Source organism: Vanrija albida (genome assembly GCF_041260175.1).
Source record: "Vanrija albida strain AlHP1 chromosome Unknown contig_6, whole genome shotgun sequence".
NCBI classification, from domain to species: Eukaryota; Fungi; Basidiomycota; class Tremellomycetes; order Trichosporonales; family Trichosporonaceae; genus Vanrija; species Vanrija albida.
Genome location: NW_027191425.1, coordinates 696,519 through 714,265, shown reverse-complemented (window position 1 = coordinate 714,265; position 17,747 = coordinate 696,519). Strand labels below are relative to the sequence as shown.

At 66.4% G+C, this 17,747-nt stretch overlaps 6 protein-coding genes across 6 annotated transcripts; 2 read left to right on the top strand and 4 right to left on the bottom strand.

Moving 5' to 3' along the window:
• Positions 1 to 188: 188 nt before the first annotated feature.
• Q8F55_007646 (uncharacterized protein) lies at positions 189 to 1,569 on the bottom strand (the record flags this gene model as incomplete). Its single annotated transcript, XM_069356067.1, has 2 exons — positions 189 to 206; positions 238 to 1,569. 2 exons carry the CDS (start codon positions 1,567 to 1,569, stop codon positions 189 to 191), a joined length of 1,350 nt encoding a protein of 449 aa, XP_069205908.1.
• A 927-nt stretch (positions 1,570 to 2,496) lies between these two features.
• Q8F55_007645 (uncharacterized protein) lies at positions 2,497 to 4,698 on the bottom strand (the record flags this gene model as incomplete). The annotated part of the gene is made up of 2 exons (XM_069356066.1): positions 2,497 to 4,599; positions 4,648 to 4,698. 2 exons carry the CDS (start codon positions 4,696 to 4,698, stop codon positions 2,497 to 2,499), a joined length of 2,154 nt encoding a protein of 717 aa, XP_069205907.1.
• A 2,883-nt stretch (positions 4,699 to 7,581) lies between these two features.
• On the bottom strand, positions 7,582 to 9,467 carry Q8F55_007644 (uncharacterized protein; the record flags this gene model as incomplete). Its single annotated transcript, XM_069356065.1, has 5 exons — positions 7,582 to 7,612; positions 8,110 to 8,260; positions 8,330 to 9,053; positions 9,108 to 9,197; positions 9,231 to 9,467. The coding sequence occupies 5 exons, from the start codon at positions 9,465 to 9,467 to the stop codon at positions 7,582 to 7,584; spliced, it is 1,233 nt and encodes a 410-aa protein (XP_069205906.1).
• A 1,240-nt stretch (positions 9,468 to 10,707) lies between these two features.
• Q8F55_007643 (uncharacterized protein) lies at positions 10,708 to 12,614 on the top strand (the record flags this gene model as incomplete). The annotated part of the gene is made up of 2 exons (XM_069356064.1): positions 10,708 to 11,181; positions 11,250 to 12,614. 2 exons carry the CDS (start codon positions 10,708 to 10,710, stop codon positions 12,612 to 12,614), a joined length of 1,839 nt encoding a protein of 612 aa, XP_069205905.1.
• A 1,505-nt stretch (positions 12,615 to 14,119) lies between these two features.
• Positions 14,120 to 16,303, top strand: Q8F55_007642 (uncharacterized protein; the record flags this gene model as incomplete). The annotated part of the gene is made up of 7 exons (XM_069356063.1): positions 14,120 to 14,202; positions 14,302 to 14,359; positions 14,395 to 14,447; positions 14,491 to 14,505; positions 14,564 to 14,649; positions 14,695 to 15,281; positions 15,455 to 16,303. The coding sequence occupies 7 exons, from the start codon at positions 14,120 to 14,122 to the stop codon at positions 16,301 to 16,303; spliced, it is 1,731 nt and encodes a 576-aa protein (XP_069205904.1).
• A 220-nt stretch (positions 16,304 to 16,523) lies between these two features.
• On the bottom strand, positions 16,524 to 17,522 carry Q8F55_007641 (uncharacterized protein; the record flags this gene model as incomplete). The annotated part of the gene is made up of 2 exons (XM_069356062.1): positions 16,524 to 17,329; positions 17,369 to 17,522. The coding sequence occupies 2 exons, from the start codon at positions 17,520 to 17,522 to the stop codon at positions 16,524 to 16,526; spliced, it is 960 nt and encodes a 319-aa protein (XP_069205903.1).
• Positions 17,523 to 17,747: the final 225 nt, after the last annotated feature.

The following is a 17,747-nucleotide window of genomic DNA, read 5'->3' as shown; positions in this document are numbered from 1 at the left end:
GTTGTGCGGTCATGGTGTGGTCTATGTACAGGGGGGGGGGGGTGTGGGCGCTCGTCAGAAGTGAGAGGTGAGCGATGTCAGTCGCGTGAGTGGTCATTGATCGTCATGTTGTCGAGTCGGTCTTGTGTGTCGGTGTCGGGCCGGGCCCATCATTGTCGAGGCCATCTTCTTGTTGTGTGCTCGGCCACCTAGAACGTGGTATCGGCCTGGCGTCAGCCCGCCCACCCTCAGACCCACCGTCAAGCCGAGCTTCACGGCCGCCTCCCACGCCGCGGCGTTCCTCGCGCGGTTCTTGACCGCACGCGTCGCCGAGCCCATCTCGACGCCGTCCACGAGGCACGTGACGCTCCAGAGCGCGCCCGCGCCCGTCTCGGCGCGTGCGACGGCGTAGCTGGCGCTCCGGGCCCGCGAGCGCGCCCACGTGCCGACGAGGAGGGCCATGCCCTCCGCCAAGGCGTCGACGCGGTCCAGCTCGGCCGGGTCAGCGGCGGCGAGCACGACGCCGTCAGGCGCCAGCGCAACCGCCGCAGCGTGCGCGGCGGCCTCGGCCGCCATGTGCGCGTAGAAGAAGTCGAAGAGGGGGTCGTACATTTCCCTCAGCCACCCGCTCACGACCGCGAGGCCGGTGCTGAAGCGCGACTCGGCAGGATAGGAGAAGAGCACGGCGGCGACGTACGCCTCGAACAGCGCTGCCCTCACATCCGTCTGCGCGCGGAGCACGGGCGCGAGGCGCGCGTCGGCGCGCATGCGCGCCGGGAGGCCGTACAGCCCCGAGAGGTGGGACAGGGTGCCGTTCGAGACGAGGTGGGACTTGAGCTTGGTCGCCGTGCCGCAGGGGAAGCCCGGCCGAATCTCATGCAGCCAGCAGGTGACGACCATGCCGAGCACGGCGTCGCCGACGTGCTCGAGCTTCTCGTAGTGCCCCGCGTCGTCGGGCGCCTCGAACGGCGCGCGCGCGGCCCGCGTGCCCTCCAGGTGGGAGGGGTGCGTGAAGACGCGGGCGGCGAGCGCGGGGTCGAGGATCGGCGGGAGCGGGGGGAGGGGCATGGGCGGGAGGCGCTCGGCGGGGAGCAGGCCGGCGCGCGCGCCGCGACGCCGCTTGGCGCGCTTGCTTGGGATCGGGGCGGGGAGGAGGGCGGCGGCGGCGCGGAGCACCGTCGTCGGCGCGGACGGGGTCGGGACGGCGACGCGGCGGGCGGACGTGAGGTCGGCGTGCACGACGGCGCCCTCCTCGTCGCCGGCTTCTCCGCCTTCCTCGTCCTCGTCCTCGTCGCCTTCCCCCTCCTCGCCGCCCTCGCCCTCGCCCTCGCTCCGGGCCTTGCGCTTCACCCCCTTGCCCTTGGCCCACGCAGGGTCACCCAGCAGCGCGAGCAGCCCGGGGCGGGGTACGAACTCGTCGATCACGGCGCGGCCGAGGGTAGCGGTGAGGGCGGACGGCGCGGCGGCGGGCTTGGGCGGGAGCTGGGGTGCGGAGGGCGGGGGCTTGGGCGGAACGGCGGGGGCGGGGCCGAGGTCGGCCGACGTCGGCGTGGGCGGGGAACGGGGGTGTGGAGCCTGGCTGGTGGGCATTGCTTGTCGTTTGGACGGAGTGTTATTGTGGTCGATGACGGCGTGGTGGGTCGTGGGGTGGAGCAAGTCGCCGAGACGTCACTGCCTTCCTTGGTCCTTCCGTCCTGCTTCGCGGCGCGGAAACGGCACAATCTCCGCGATAGGAAGAACGAGACGAGACGACGCCGAGGCACCGCCCACTGCCCACCGCCCGCTCCACACCGACGCAGCTCGCAGCTAATGAAACGCCGCGCCGCGCCGCGCCACGCCACGCCGCGACGCTCGGCGTCCTCGGCGCCGCCTGCTGATGTCATCACCGGCCCGAAGCGGTCTGTGCGCGTGGGACGGTGCGACTTTTGCCTTGCGTGAGAAGTGCCACTTCTTGGCCGATTCGACCCACTGCTGCCTGGTTACGGGGGCATCGGCGGCGCCGACCCCCGCCAGGCGCGCCAGGCCGCACAGTCTAGCGCTGTCGGCCGAGGTGCGGGCCGAGTCCACTCGCCCACTCACCCACTCGTCCTGATCGCTTCCGCTGCGTACTAATCCCATCACGGCGTCGCAAGTGTGCCAAGGCTGGGGAGACACCGAGTACGCAGCGCTGTAGCCGCCAAGGATGCAGCCAACCGTCAGTCATCCAGCCCAGCCCCACCCACCAACCCCCCTCGCACTCGCTTCGCTCGTGCTCGCTCGTGCTCGCTTGCCGTGCTCTAAAGTACATCCTATGCCCTAGACACCAGATATGCTAACAACGCCTGGCTATCCAGACATCCATGCGTGCGTGCTGTTGTGTTGCGCGGCTCGTGCGCCGAAATGACTTCTCCCCAACTCCCCCCTGATGATGTTTTTGAGTTTTGTGCGTGTTTGCGTGTTCGAGATGTTACAGATGGTGCGATGGTGTACTTTACAACTTGATGACCAGAACATGTGCGGTGGTGGTGATGAAAATGGTTAGGCCCGGACAGCGGGCGCGGCAGCCGCGCCGCGGGTGCGCGAGGGGCGCTCACGCCCGCGCGTCGGCGACCAGCTGCGGTCGCGCGACTCGTTGACGCGGTCGCGGCGACGGCCACGGCGCTCCTCGGAAGAGCTAGCAGTAGTCGTGACGGCGACGGCAACGTCGACGGTCACGGCGTCGGGGACGACCGCCTCGACAGGCGCGCGCGCACGCCCGCGACCACGGCCACGGCCGCGCTCCTCCTCGGGCTCGCTCGCATCGGCGTCATACGATGGCTGGCGGCCGTGGATCTTGGGACGGTCGTGGTGAAGGCGGGGCAGCTCCTGCGTAACGCGAGGCAGCTCGGCGGGCTTGGAAACTGCGGCGCGCTCAACCGACGGCGACCTCGAGGCCTGGACTCGGGTGCGAGAGCGGCTCCGAGGGCGCAAGAACTCAATCGCCTCGCGCTCGCGCTGGCGCTCACGCGTAGCCTGCTGGGCCTTGCTGCCAGGCAGCACGACAATGTCCATAGGCACGCTGCGAACAAGCTCGCGCGCAGGGTCGACCGTGACGGTTTCAGGCGAACCAGCTCTGCCGGCGGTCGGCACCGGTGACGTAGCGGCCGGTGGAGCGAGCGGAACGGTCTCGACAACGGGTGAATCAACGGCCTCTGTGACTGGCTGAGACGTCGCCGCGAGCGAAAACGGCGCAGTGAATGGCGCAAACGAGCGGAGATAGCTAGAGATGCTCCAAATGGCCGATGCGGTGGACTGGATTGGACGGAGCGCAATCGACGACTTGCGGCGCTGAGCCTGGAGAGGGGACAGGGGCGATTGCGGTTGGGCACGGGGGCTGAGGGGTGCTAGGCCAAGTGACGAAATGACGCTAAAGTCATCGGTGGCAGTCTCCAGAGTCTCGCCAAAGTCGGTGCCATACATTGGGTCCTGTGCCTCCGAGAGCCGCGAGTTGGTAGAGAGGGTCGGGGTGGGGCAGTTGGCAAAGAATGACGTGTCGGCCTCGGTCGGGCGAGTAGCGACGACGACGTCAACGATGGAGAGGGTGGCCGGGGCGGGGACAGACTGCAGACCGAGCGCCGAGGGCGTTTCTGGCAGGGGCGTTAGCGGCTGTGACGTCGTCGCGTGTCCCTCGGGTTGAGGCGAGACGGCGAGCGAAACCGAGCGGAGGGCCTTGACGACAGGGCCGAGGGTCATGCTGCCGAGGGTGCTGAATGCACCGGCGGTGGGAGTCGACGACATGGGCCTGTCCAGAGGCTCGGTGCTCGGAGGGGTGAGGTGACCCAGAGGGTCAGCTCGGCGGCCGGCCCGGCGTCCAACGGTTCCGTCGTGGTCGACGGCACGCGCCCAAGTGATAATGTCTTCGCGGCTGCGCGATGACGATGAAGCGAGGCGGGTGACAGGCGAAGTAGACGTGCGGCGCCCGTCGAGCGAGGGGCGCGCCGTGGGCAGCTGCGAGGGCGATGACGATGGGTGCGAGTTTAGTCCTCCAGCGTCAAGTTCCGTAAATGTCAGGCGCGACATGGGAACCGGGGGCGAAGGGTGGAGGCCAAGGGGCGATGCGAGGGGGCTGCGAGGATTGTTGCGACGGGCCTTTGTCGTCCTCTTCGCGCCCAGGGGAGCGAAGGAAGGCGACTGAGGCGAGCGAAGCTGGTCATTGTCGCTGTCCGATGTGGGCAGGAAGGCAGACTCGACGGCGGGGGTGTTGGTACCGGTCGACTTCCTGGCATCCGAGCGGGCGAGGCTGCGCGAGTTCGAGTTGACAGCCCTAGCCTTGCGCGTGAATGGGAGCGCAGAGTCGGAGTTGTTCTCGGACGACGCTGGGAAGGAGAAGGCACGACGATCGCGGGCACGAGGGTGCTCGTCGGCTGGGAGGGGCGCAGTGTCGTGGAGCGGCGTCAGGAGGGGCGTGAGCACCGGCGTTGCCTTGTGCTTGTCGCTCGACCTGCGACGATCCGAAGACTGTCTCGAGAGGTTGGGTGGGGATGGGAGCGACAGCAGTTTTGGTGGAAGAGGCGAGGTGATTTGCAGAGTCTCGACAATGGGCTCTGGGGGCTGTGTGTCCTTCAACCGACAGGCTTCGGAGCAGTAGGGCTTCTGGTCGCGCTGGCGTTGTGAGCTGTGGAAGAAGGCAGGTGGGTCGCTTGCACTTACAGTCTGCTTTGAGCAGGCCAAGCACCACCCAAGGTCCATGTCCATGTCCATTGTGGAGCAACGTCGAGGGGGGAGGGAGGGAGGGAGGGGGGAGGGGAGGTGACGGCTAGGTTGTTATTGCGACGACAGCTTGGCAGTGGTTATATGTGTAGTGGGGCTAGATGGGTTGATGCAAGGTGTGAGAGGTGCGGGAAGATGCGACCAAGGGCGTAGAGAATCAGGCGTAGCGAGTCAAGGCGTGATGGAGGAATGGACAGTATTGTTGGGTTGAAGGCGTAGTCGTCGTTGTTGTCGTAGGTGTCGTCGTTGATGGCGTCGTCGGTCAAGACGTCGTGATGGGGGATTCAACGCGCGCCAAAAAGGAAGCGCGCGAGGAAGAGGGGCAATGGCGATGCAGGTAGGGGTCGGGCGATGGGTAAAGGACGATGAAGAGGATCGCGTCAGTATAGCACAAAGGACAAAAGAGAGGCCACGACGGTGCGAGGAAAAGAAGCACAGAGTGGGTAAAAGTCGCGCATATCGCGCAACCCGCCAGCACCAGTAACCGACGACGAGGCGATTACAGATGGCCCAGCCGGCCAGCGAGTTGGGCACTGCGCGCGGCGCAGTGGGCCCCGCTGGCGGCACATGGGTTGTGCTTCGGGCGACCGGGCGACGCGCAATGACGAGCGGGCGAGGGGCGCGACGGAGCGTGCACACTGCGCGCACGGCGTCGGGCTGAAACGCGGTCCAAGCGGCGGGGGCGGCGTAGACCATCTTTGCTGACCACGACACATTGTGCGCGGGGGGACACTGTCAACTCACCGGTGCAATCGGTAATCTGCGCACAGAGCGTGTACGCTGGGGCCAGGATGGAGGACGACGAGATGCAGGCCGCAGGGGGGTAGTAGTACTTTTGTAGCGAGGGAAGGCGAGTCGAAGCGATGTGGGTGGGTGCAGTGCAGTGTCGGCCAAAAAGCGTGCGTACGAAGGCGTGGGCGTAGGCGGGGGCGCGGGGGCGGGTGGGGCGGCGGGAGGGCGCAACACGAGCGGGTGTGTGTGTGATGTGATGAATAGCGGCGGCGTCGGGAGAAGCAAGCACAAGCGAAGCGATGCGAGGGGAGTGATGGGCGCGATGCAGACCGAGTGGGTGGGTGGGAGAGATGCTGCGAGATCGATCTGGCCAAGCGTGCAAGGTGGTGGTGGTGGGTGGTGGTGGTGTGTGCTGCGTGGTGGTGCTTGCACTTGAGGGGGGGGGGTTGAATGCGGGGGCGGCAATGGCTGGGGCCTATAGGGCTTGGTTTGTCATATGCTACTGTGGGGGCGGGGGGGAAGGGGCAAGGCAAGGGGGGGAAGGCGGACGGCGGCTAACGCGACGCAACGACGGCGCAAGGGTGGTGAAAAGTGGCGTATGCGCGAGCGAGCGGATTGCTGGGGGAAAGGGCGAGCGGGCGAGGCAGTGGGGCTGGGGTTGGGGTTTGGGCGACAAAAGCAAGCCAAACTGGCGCTAGAACAAGATGCGATTCTTCTACGCGATGGTGCAAGCCATGCGGCGGCCGTTTGCTTTCTTTTACTTGACACGTAGCGACAAGAAAAAAAAGGTGCGAGGCAGGTGTGCAGCACCGAGGGAGACTGGGAAACGCCGCTGGTCGTAATAGGAAACGTATTGAATAATATTCAGGGCAGGGGGGTTAGAGGTCACGGCCTGCCGGCCTGCGGGGAGGGCAAAAGGTAACGTCAGGGGCGGGGGAGGGACGGCGGTCAGCGGCGGCGGCGGCAACGGCGAGGGGGACGCGGGGGGAGCGGGGCCAACAGGGGGCGGCGGGCGGCGGCGTGCTCGTGTCGCGGGGGTGTTACAGGTGCGAGTAGAGTTTCGGCCTGCCAACACCATGTGCAGCGGCCCCCAACAACGCAACAGCAGCAACCCAATGGTACAGGTCCCAACGCCGACCGACCGGGCGAAACGCACGTCGAGTGGCGTGCTGGTGGGGGTGGGGGGGTGAGTGACAGCCGTGACTGGCGCCAGTGCCGCCAGCGCGCCAGCCAGCGGCCAGCGGATGCAATGTGCGCGCGTGAGAGTCGTCGCTGTCGTCGTGCGTCACGCACGGCGAGCATGGCCAAATCAGGTAGCCCAGGGCGGCAGCAGCGGCAGAGACGAGCATTTGCATTTGGTTTGAGATAGATTTGGTTTCCTTAGCCACGCGCAAGTCTCAGCCAAGCCGGCTGGCGGCGCTGGCCTGGCGGAGATTGAGTCGGGAGCCTTACCTTGCACCGCGCACATGAGGCTAAACAATCCATGGGGCGGGGCTTATTCGACCAAGCCAACTCCAGCCCGCGGCGTTCGCATTCCTGGAATATGCGCCCGCCCAGATCATTTGGTATTGCAGTGCACGCGGCCACATGACCTCGACCCGGCTGCCCACAAAGTGACTCACCGCGGCTGGCTTGCCCCTGCGCCTGCCGCCCCGCTCCGTCCGGCGACTGAAACTGCCTTCTGATGGACACCCCGATGGCGGACAGGACAGGAATCAGTAGCACGCTGGAATGTGGTTTCGGGACGACCGCGACGATATCCGCGAGGCGCGGCGGCGCTTAGCTGGCTGCACTCGAACCGTAACCCACCAAACGTCGCCTCGCCTCGTAACTCTAACCGTAACTGCTGCTGCACGCACACAGGCACAAGATTTACTAATTGCTGGCGCTCGCTCGCATTGTGCACAGACACACTGGCGCAATCTTGACGAGCCTACTGGCGAGCTTGGCTACCCTCTCGCCCGGCCAGGCCAGGCTAACGGCCACATCCGCACCCACCCACAAGGTCACTAGAATACATCCCGAGGAATACACGCTCGCTTGCGCTTGCTCGCCTGCTTGCTTGATACAACTGCGCCAGGCTAGGCATGCCAGCCTGCCGCTCGGTCGCAGATCGCCGTTCATCTCGTCATGAGCACCGCGTCATGCACTCGTCGCCCACTCGTCGAGCCATCTGCGGGGTTAGCGTTGCTTCTTGGCCGCATCGGCCTTGCATGCAACGGCATTGCTGCTGCAGGGCGGCATTCAACGCCGGGCACGCCGCACGCCCGCACGTGGCGTCGTGCGCCGCCTGGCCGCTTGCGCGCCTGCGACGACATGGAGAGCCACGGTACCCCGCGCGTGCGACGGCACCCCACGCCTGCGACGCCCGCGGCGTGCTCCCGCGCGCGCGACGCCGGCGATCGACACGGGCACGACCTCGCCAAGAGCAACACCGATACCGGGGTTGATAGCGGACGCGAGCATCCTCCGAACGGCCAGACCGCACACAACCGTCCAGTCCGTTATCACCGCGGACGAGTGTCCGTTCGCGCAACGCAACGCGCAACTCGCAACTCGCTTTTGCACGACTCTTGTCTGTGCTGCGCTCGTTCGCGCGTCGCTGCCGTGCTCACTCATGCCCGCCCACCATCACTCACGCCCACCAACCCCCCACTCACAGCCACTCACAATTGCCAGTCGGCCCAGCCGCCTTTCGCCGACGCCCCGCGCGCCGGCGGCACCAGCACCTTGTCGATCATGTGCCACGCCCCGTTGGTCGCGGGCACGTCGACAACCTTGGCCTTGGCCCCGTTGACCTTTACGCTCGTCTTGATCGCCCCTGCAACCTGGTCAGCGCCGGGCCGCCTACGCATGCCGTCGCCGGCTCGCTGGCGCCTGCCCTGCTCACCGTTTATCGGCAGGAGGCGCGCCTTCTCGAGCGTGACCTTGAGCCTGTCGCCCGTGCCGCTGTCCACCGCCACGGTACGCTTGAACGTCCCGTCCGTCTTGATCTCGCCCTCGGCCTCGGCGCCGACGACCACCTCGGAGTGCAGCAGCACGCCCGGGACCGTGTGGTACTCGAGCAGCTTGCGCAGCGCCTTGTTCCCCCTGCGCGAGAAGAGGAAGTAGTGCAGATCCGCCGGCAGCGCATTCCACGCGTCGTTGGACGGCGCGAACATGGTCACTAGCGGCGTGCCCTCGCCGTCCTCCCAGCCGAGGTCCAGCCCGGCACGCTGTACCGCCGCCGTCGTGGTGCTGAGGTATCGCGAGACGAGGAACATCTCCTCAAACACCGAGCTCGGGGGCACGAGCGCCTGGTCGAGCGTGTGGATGTAGCCGTTTGTCGTGGGCGCCGAGCTCACGACCTTTGCCCACCAGTTGACGCGCAGCGCCGGGCGCAGGGGCACGAGGCTGTGCTCGACGTGGATCCGCTGGGCGCGCCCCGCGCCACTGAGCGCCGTCGGCAGCGTAGAGTTGCGCGCAATCGCCGAGAGCGGTGCGACGCCGGGCACGACGTGGTACCGCAGCAGGCTGTGCGCGAGCGCCTTCCACCGCGCGCGGTGGACGTGGGGGCTGGGCGACGACAGCGCCGCCGCGAGATCTGGCAGCGTGCTCGGAGCCGACGGGTTGCGCTGTGCCTCGGTCAGTCGGGGAGCAGGCCGAGGCCGAGCCAGCACGCCACTCACCCCACCGCCGCGGAGGGCGTCGTTGCTCGGCGCAAAGAACGTGAGCTGCGCGTCCGGGTCGTCGAGCAGCGCGATCGTGTCTTGCTCAAACTAAAGTCAGCGCGAACCCACGCCGCGACTCACCTCGAGCACGCGCACGAGCATGGCATAGTTGTCGTCGCGGGTGAGCCGGCCCCAGATGGTGAGGCTGTCGGCGGCGACGTTGGAGTGGTCCCACCACGCTGTTGCGGCCTCGAACGGGGCCTGGGCGTCGCTCGGGTCGAGGTTTACGAGCGGGCGGGCCGACGCGAGGGCGAGCAGGGTGGCCGCCGCGATGATGACCGAGGCGGCCGAGGACAAGGACGCGGTGGATATCCTCATTGTGGTGTGGTCGGTGTCGAGGTGTCACTATGCGTGTGTCATGTCAAGGTCATTGCTTGGGGCGATGAGGATGAGAGCGACGCCTAGTAGCATGCATTGTCGTGCGAAGATGCACAGGCTACGAGGGCGCATGAGTCGACAGCGGCGGCGGCGGCGGCGGCCATGGGCCATGGGCAGTGAGTTGGTTGTGGGTTAGAATGGCCGGCGGCACTCGTCATCGATCGGGTCGGACGACTGGGCTGACTGGGCTACTGACCTGAGATACCTCTAGGGTGGCTGGTCGCAGCTGGAGGGAGTCAGCGCCAAGCGACGCGTCCTGCTGCGAGCGACAGGGCATGGCATCCAACAAGTCTGTCAGCAGACCAGTCTCGACCCAGAGCTTAACATTGAGCATGCAGGGAGCTGCTGCGCCGGGCAAGAGGCTCACTCGGCCACTTGACTTGGCGCGTCGTGCCACCACCCATAGACTTTTTATTTTGTTTTTCTGGCGCCCGGCTGGCCGCCGGCCATGGACAATGACGGCATCGACCAGGGGGGCGACACTTGTCTTTATACTCTTGCATTGTCTTCTTCGCATTCTTCGCCCCTCCTCGTCGATATCAACAATACATGTCCTCTTTGAGCATGCTCACGTCGGCCACCACGCCCCCCTCGCCGCCCACTCGACACACTGCACATGGCGAGGGCGGATCCATCCCCCTCGTCGTCACCATGCCAGCACTAGCACCAGGGCGAGCACGAGCAGCGGCGCCAGCGCGATCACGAGCACGAGCACTACAAGCTCGATAAAGCTCAAACACGGTGCGAGCGCTTGCTGCCCGCTGGCGCGCTGGCGCAGGCTGGTGCTCGCGCCGTGGCCCCACCAGCGCGAGCTTCACGCTCGTGCTGATCGAACGTGCAAACGTGCCCGTATGCCCTTTCTAACCCCAACTCGTCGTCGTCGTCGCCGCCGCCGTCTCTTTTGCCCAACTCACCCCCACTCTCGTTGACTGACAAACACACAAACACACTCGTTGCCCTCGACACCAAGGCCCCCGCCGAATCAAATACGGACATAAACACACACACGCCCACTCACCGCCCGACGCCACGCCCGAGCCCGCAGCGAGCGTGCTCACTCAACATGCTTCCACCACGCCCCCTCTATCCTATTAATGAATCGCCGTCGCCGCGCACCTCGTCCTCATTCTCCTCGTTCGACAGAGACACGATGGCTGAAGCGCTGGCCGCACCCAGACCCATGAGCCCCGAGCCGCCGGGTCCGCCCAGCCCACCCAGCCCGAGCGGCTTCCTGGCCCTCCGATCACCGAGCCCCCCCAGCCCCGCCGAAAGTTCAGATCCGACCAGCTCGCCCGAATCAAGCGTCCACCACCACCTCCAGCTGCCCGGCGAACCGTCCCTCGTCTCGGTCGTCACGACCGCCGAGAGCATCCCCAACCCGTCGATAGAGACCATCCCGCGCCCGTCATCTGCCAACGGCCTGGTCCGCGCGCTAGACCCCCGCAAGACGCCACTCACAATCTCGCGCCTGTTTTCCGGCAGCCGCCTCAAGAAAAAGTCGAGATCCCCGACGCCGCCGAGCACGAACGCGAGTGCCAGCTACTTGGCCAGCGCCAGTGCGAGCGCGAGCGCCAGCACCACCGCGTTTACGTCGGCATCGAGCATCCCCAGCCTCCGCCTGTCTGACCTGGCGTCGGAAAGCACGACCGTAGAAGTGAGTGCCGGGGCGCGTGCCGAGATGCATCGGCACGCGCCATCCTTCTCACATTTCTCACGCCGCAGGAGCCCGACTCGGCATCACCTCCATCGTCCCCAGTGTCCCCGACGTCCACAACCAATGCCGGCCTCAACCTCTTTGCGCCAAAGCCCACCGCATTCCGAGGCGTGCCGCTTACGCCGGCGGGCGCGCGCGCCCAGGCAAAGCGACACAGCTTGGAGATCGTGCCCCGGCGCCCGAGTTCCCAAGCGAGCGACCGGGAGCGCGAGCGCCAGCGCCCACTCACCTTTCCCGCCTCGTCGCCGACGACTCCATCGGCACCCAAGCCGACAGTGATCCACAAGTCGGCCCCGCCGTCGCCGACGCGCCCGCGCTCCTCGGCAGACCTCACGCGACGGGCCTCGTCGCCGACGCCGCCGGCGCGCCCGTCGAGCCCTCTCAGACTCGGACGCGGCTTCAACATCTTCTCGTCCATGTGGGAGTCGCGGAACGCGACCCTGCTACCGGCTATCCCATCCCGCCCGTCGTCGGTGGCTACGGCCGATGAGTACGCGTCGGGCGCGCCGATCCAACACGCCATCCGCAACTCTGGCACGTTTGGAATCACCGACGACGGCAGCGAGATCTTCAGCCTCATCGGGTTCGAGCACCTGCAGCGGCGGCGGACGAGCAGCGGCAGCATCATCGAGGTCACGCAGGTACGCCGATCGCTGTACGCTGAGAACGCGGATCCGGCTGAGGCCGCCGAGTCGGTCGAGATGCTGGCTGGAGGCGGCGAGGAACGAGCGCACGCAGAAGAAACACGGTCGGCGCAGAGCTCAGCCCACACGTTTGGCTTCCGATCGCCTGCGCTGGTGACTCCGGACAGTGAACGATCGGAGGCCGAGCGCGGCCTAAGGCTGCAAGTGCACCCCCATCCGCATGATCATCCACATGGGCACCATCTGCATGGTCACCCGCACGCGCACCATCTGCATGGTCATCCGCACGCGCACCAACTGCATGGTCATCCGCACATGCACTTCCCGGCTGAGGCTATGGCGACCGAGAACCACAACGGGCACGCCAACGGCTACCCCGACCTCCACACCCCAGCGTCGGCCACCCTCGCTGCTTCGCCCACGGCGCACGGTGCCTCGGCTGCGTTGCGCGCCGCCGCAGTCATGATGGCTGCGCACGCTGGGGCACTCGTCACCAACGCGGGCTGTGCCGGGGACGGGCAGGAGACGCTGCGCCGCATGGCCGCCGAGAGCGCGCGGTTCAGCACCATCCTCGAGGCGATGGCCACGAGCGCCGACTTTGAACGTGACTTTGAGAGCAGCGGCGCCGCTGGGCATGAACACGACACCGGGTCGAGGGTGAGTGCTGACTCGGTGACCCTGCTAACGCGCAGCTACCGCGTTCTCGCTGGTCTGGCCAGTCGGCCGTGACTGTACGTCCGAACGGGCACGCCGAGCCACCGCCGCTTTCGTCGCCACCGCCCCCGCCTCTGCCGGCCTCGTCGCCTCTGCCCCCGCCTCTGCCACCCCTGCCGACTGTGATCCGCGACTGGGCGGAACTTCGCACGGCTGAGAGCGCATGGTCATCGGCTACGAACGAGCTGCAGACGATCCTGGGCACGAGGCAAGAGGCAATGTCCTCGGCGTATGCCTCGCCACAGGTTACGGAGACGCAGCACGGCCTCCAGCTGTCGCCGCCGCCGCCGCCACGGAACCCCATGCCAATCGCTGCGGCGACACGCTACGTGCCACTCGCTGCGGAGACCGGCGAGGTGCCACTCGCTGCGACAACCGACGCCGTGCCACGCGCTGTGACGACCGACGACGTGCCACCCTTGCCTCCCCGCCCCACGTCAGCAAGCTCACCCCATCGGCTCCCCGCTGCGCCAGCAGCGCCGCGGCGCTCAGCGTCGACGCGAGAGATACGCTTGAGATCTGCAACGGTGCCAAACGCAGCGCACGCAAGACCCGGTCGCGGACATGGCGGGATTAACGGCGACGCGAACGTGTTATCGCCTCCATCATACCGGCGGCAGCAGTTCTCGTCGCTTTCCAGCAGCAGCGATTACGCGTCCGAGGCGGGTGGGGCACGCGGGAGCGCTGGCGTGGGTGCCAGAGTGTCGCGCTCGATCTCGACGCGGATGCGGCGGCTGTCGCGCGTGGTGCGGTCTGACGAGGACGAAGACGAGGCAAAACAGGCGTGGTTCCGCGTGTCGTGGGGCACGGCGGGGCGGGTCGAGTAGGCGGCGAGTGGGTGCGGTGGGTGCGGTGGGTGCGGATGCGCTGGACTGAGGCACGCCGCTTCATGACGCCATGAGGAAGTTGGTCGGGGTGGGTACAGTGGGTAGGGGAGGGGCGAGCGGCGCGGCCACCGGGCGCCGCAAGTCTCGGCCGTATACTATAGACGTGGTGGTGTGCATGCGACGTGTCTCTGCGACGGGGCTAGTGGAGTTGGAGTCCAAGCGGCGACAGACACGGAATAACAGGCAGGCGCAGGTAGGCAGGCCGGCAGGCACGCACCAAGGCCGTGATAACCAGCGAGCCCAGGGCCAAGGTTTCGCGTCGTGGCCGGAGTCGGCGCCCGCGCCCGTGGTGCAGGTGCTAGCCAAGCGAGCATCACAATGGCACCAGCCGCATGCGTATGCTGGGATGGGACGTGTACGAGCCCGTGTTCGTGGCCGCAACTCGGCGACAGGCAACTCGGGCATGGCCGCTGGCGGTGTGCCAGGCCCACGCCACCCCACCCGACTACCCCGCATCAGCTCCTCGGGGAATGGAGAAAGTTGGGCAGGCAGTCGACACCAGGCCGACAACTGACACGGCTAGCGAGCGACAGACTGAATGCTACTCGGTCGATTATAAGACTCGCTCGGTCGACGGCGGGGGGTGGTGTCATCTCCCCCTTGCAACTTTTACCCCCCTACACTGCAGCAAACATGGGCGACGCTCCGGAAAAGACGCGGGTCGACGAGGTCATCAACGTCGGCGAGGGCCCGAGCGTGTTTATTGTTGGCGCGGGGTGAGTAGCGAGCAGGCGAGCAGGCGAGCGTCGGCGCGTCAGCGCCGGCGCGAGTGCTTGCCTGTGCTGTAGTCGCGCAGCAGCACCTAACCCCCCCAGCATCGGCGCCATCTCGCTCGGCCTCGAGCTCGACCGCAACGGCCTGACCAACTGGAAGGTGCGTCCCGTCTTTCGTGCGGCGCTGACGACCAGATGTACGAGCGCATGGGCGGCGTCGGCGGCACGTGGTGGACGAACCGGTATCCGTGAGTGTTGCCTGGGCTAGCGGGGCCGAGCTAACGTGCGCAGCGGGTGCCGATGCGAGTGAGTCCGAGTCGCCCACCTGGCCGAGAGCCCGCCGAGCCCGAACTCACACCCGCAGCGTCCCCGTCATCGTCTACTCGCACTCGCGCTTCCCGAACCCCAACTGGACCGAGACGCACCCCTCCCGCGCCGAGATGCAGCAGTGTGAGTGGCGGCCGTGTCTGCCGCGGGCTCGCTGACGCCCGCTAGACTGGCAGGACATCACCGAGCAGCAGAACCTCCAGTCGCGCATCAACCTCAACTGCAACGTCGTCCGCGCCGACTGGGACGCAAAGCGCAAGGTGTACTACATCACCGTCGATGGCCCTACGGGCCGGCGCGTCGTCGAGGCCAACATCATCGTCTCGGCCGCCGGCGGCCTCTCGAACCCGCGCATGATCGACGCCAAGAACCGCCAGAGCTACAAGGGCACGCTGGTGCACGCGGCCGACTGGCCCGAGGAGCTCACGACCGACAGCCTCAAGGGCAAGCACGTCGTCGTCGTCGGCAATGGGTGCTCGGGCGTCCAGATCATCGGCGAGCTCGGCACCCACAAGGACATCAACATCACGGGCGTCGCGCGCACCAAGCAGTGGTTTGTCCCGTCTGACCCGCTCCGCCCGTACGGCCCCCAGAAGCGCCACAGCGTGCCGTACCCCCAGGCAGTGCGCACCCTGTTCAACTACTTCCCGTTCGTGCAGTGGCTCATCCGCAACCTCATGATCAAGGTCATGGACTCGCTGTTCTACCTGTACCTTGACAAGGAGGGCGCCAAGTCGCGCAAGTGGGTTGAGAAGGTGAGTAGGTTGCGACGCGAGCGCAGCGAGCGGCGTGGAGGGCTGGACTGGTCCGGGAGGTCTGCTGCCGTGGGCGGTTGGACTGGCCCGGGAGGTCGAGCGGTCCGACACCCCCCCGCCGCGCGCCGCGTCGCGCTTCGCGCTCCGCTTTGCTTCGCCTGCTGACTCCCCAGCGCTTCGGAACCTGGATGACCAAGCGTCTCCCCGACTACATGCGCAAGGACGCCATCCCCGACCACGCGATCGGCGCGCGCCGCCTCATCTTCGAGGACGGCTACTTTGACGCGCTCAACCAGCCCAACGTAAAGGCCATCCGCGGCAAGGTCGTCGAGTTCAAGCCGGAATCCGTCATCCTCGACACGGGCGACGAGGTCAAGGCCGACGTTGTCGTCCTCGCCACCGGCTACGACGCCGAGGTCAAGCACTTTGACGTGACTGGTTCGACCGACAAGACGTCAAACTACAAGTCGAACGCAGAGTGGCAGATGTACCACGGCATCTCGCTGCCCGGCATGCCAAACTGGTTCGCCATGCTCGGCAACAACACGGGCATCAACCACATGTCCATCCTCGCCATCCTCGAGATCAATGCCAACTACATCACGCAGTTGATCAAGAACATGCGCGACTACGACGTCAAGGAGCTGTCGGCAAAGAAGGACAGGGCGGCACAGTACGACGACTGGGTCCAGAAGGAGCTCCACCGCACAACCTGGTACCAGACCGAGACGTACTGGCGCACCGGGGGCGGCAAGGGCAAGATCTTCACCCACTACCCGGGCTCGGTCGCGCAGTTTGGCCGCCAGAACGGCTTCCCAGAGTTTGAAGACTACGACGGCGGCGAGGTCATCGCCAAGGGCCGCCGCAACCGCAAGATCCTGCGCACGCTCCTGCTCGTCTCGGCCATCGTCGCCGCCAGCTACACGAGCGCCGGCTCGGCCGCAAAGGACGCCGTCCTCGGCCACGTCGAGAACGCCCTCCACAAGGTGTACGAGTTTACGCTGAACCGCGTCGTGGGTTAGACACAGTAGGCATCACACAGTTCCAGTCGTGGTAGAATAGCACAGTGGCGCACAGGCGCGCAGGACAGCGCGGACGCCTGCCCGCCGCTCGCGTCGTGTATTGCGTAGTAGAGTCGCAACATGAGATGTATACGGTTCTTGGGACAAGACGGTGGTTAGTGACCGAGCATGCCCCGTCTACTCGTACAACCTGCATCGATCTCTATAGTCTACGCCACGCCTACCACACCGGCTTCTCGCCCTGCTCCTCGGGGAAGTTGAAGATGTTGATGGGCCACTTGGGCTTGAACGTGGCCGGCACGGCGCCGTGCGAAGGGTTGGCCGCGCCCCAGGCCGTGATGGCCTCGACGTCCTCCTTGGGCAGGTCAAACGTCTCAAAGTTGGACGCGATGCGCTCGGGCGTCACGCTCTTGGGGATGACGATGAAGCCCTTGGCCGCGCCCCACGCGATCAGCACCTGCGCGGGCGTCTTGCCGAGCTTGTCGGCAATGGCCTTGACCTCGGGCGCGTTGAGCGCGCGCGCGCCGCCCACGTTGTTGCCGAGCGGCGAGTAGGCCGTGATGTGGATGCCCTTGTCGGCCGCGTACTGCCACAGGTCGGGGTTGTACGCCTGCGGGTGCGCCTCGACCTGGTTGACGGCGGGGACGACGCCGGTCGCCTTGATGACCGTCTCGATCTGATCCTTTGTGAAGTTGGACACGCCGATCGCGCGGACCTTCTTCGTCTCCTTCTGGATGCGCACCAGCTCGGCCCAGGTGGCGGCAATGCCGGGCGCCTCGAGGTCGAGAAGGACCTCGGTCTTATCCTCGTTGAGCGGGAGCGGCGAGCTGCCGGGCGCGAAGGCGACGGGCCAGTGGATGAGCAGCAGGTCGAGGTAGTCGGTGTCGAGCTGCTTGAGCGTCTCGTCGAGGTTCTTCTCGACGTCGGCGACGCGGTGGGCAGTGTTCCAGAGCTTGGACGTGATGAAGAGGTCCGAGCGGGGGACGCCGGACGCCTTGATGCCGGCCGCGAGCTCGGGCTGGTTCTCTGCAACTTTAGCAAGTCTGTCTTATTCGGTTTACCCACGGTAGATCCAGGCAGCGTCGATGTGCTTGTAGCCGGCCTTGATAGCCTCCTCAGTGGCACGGCCGACCTCGCCAGGGGCCGACTGCCAGGTGCCGAAGCCGATCTGGGGGATTTCCACGCCGTTGTTGAGCTTGATGGTGCGACCGAGAGACATTGTGGTGGATTGGGATGGTGGGGGGAGCACGCATGCATGCTCACCTCTTATAGCGTGCGCCGCATGGTGTGCTCGCTTGCGGTCACGCAAGGTTGCGTCGCGTTTGCTCTTCCAAACGAAGGTGTGATGCGATTGTGGTCGAGTTGTCGCTCAGGGTTTGGTGGAGGTCACTTGCAATGTCGTCATTGGCCGTCGGTCTCGCGGCGTCCATCGTCAAGTCGCGCT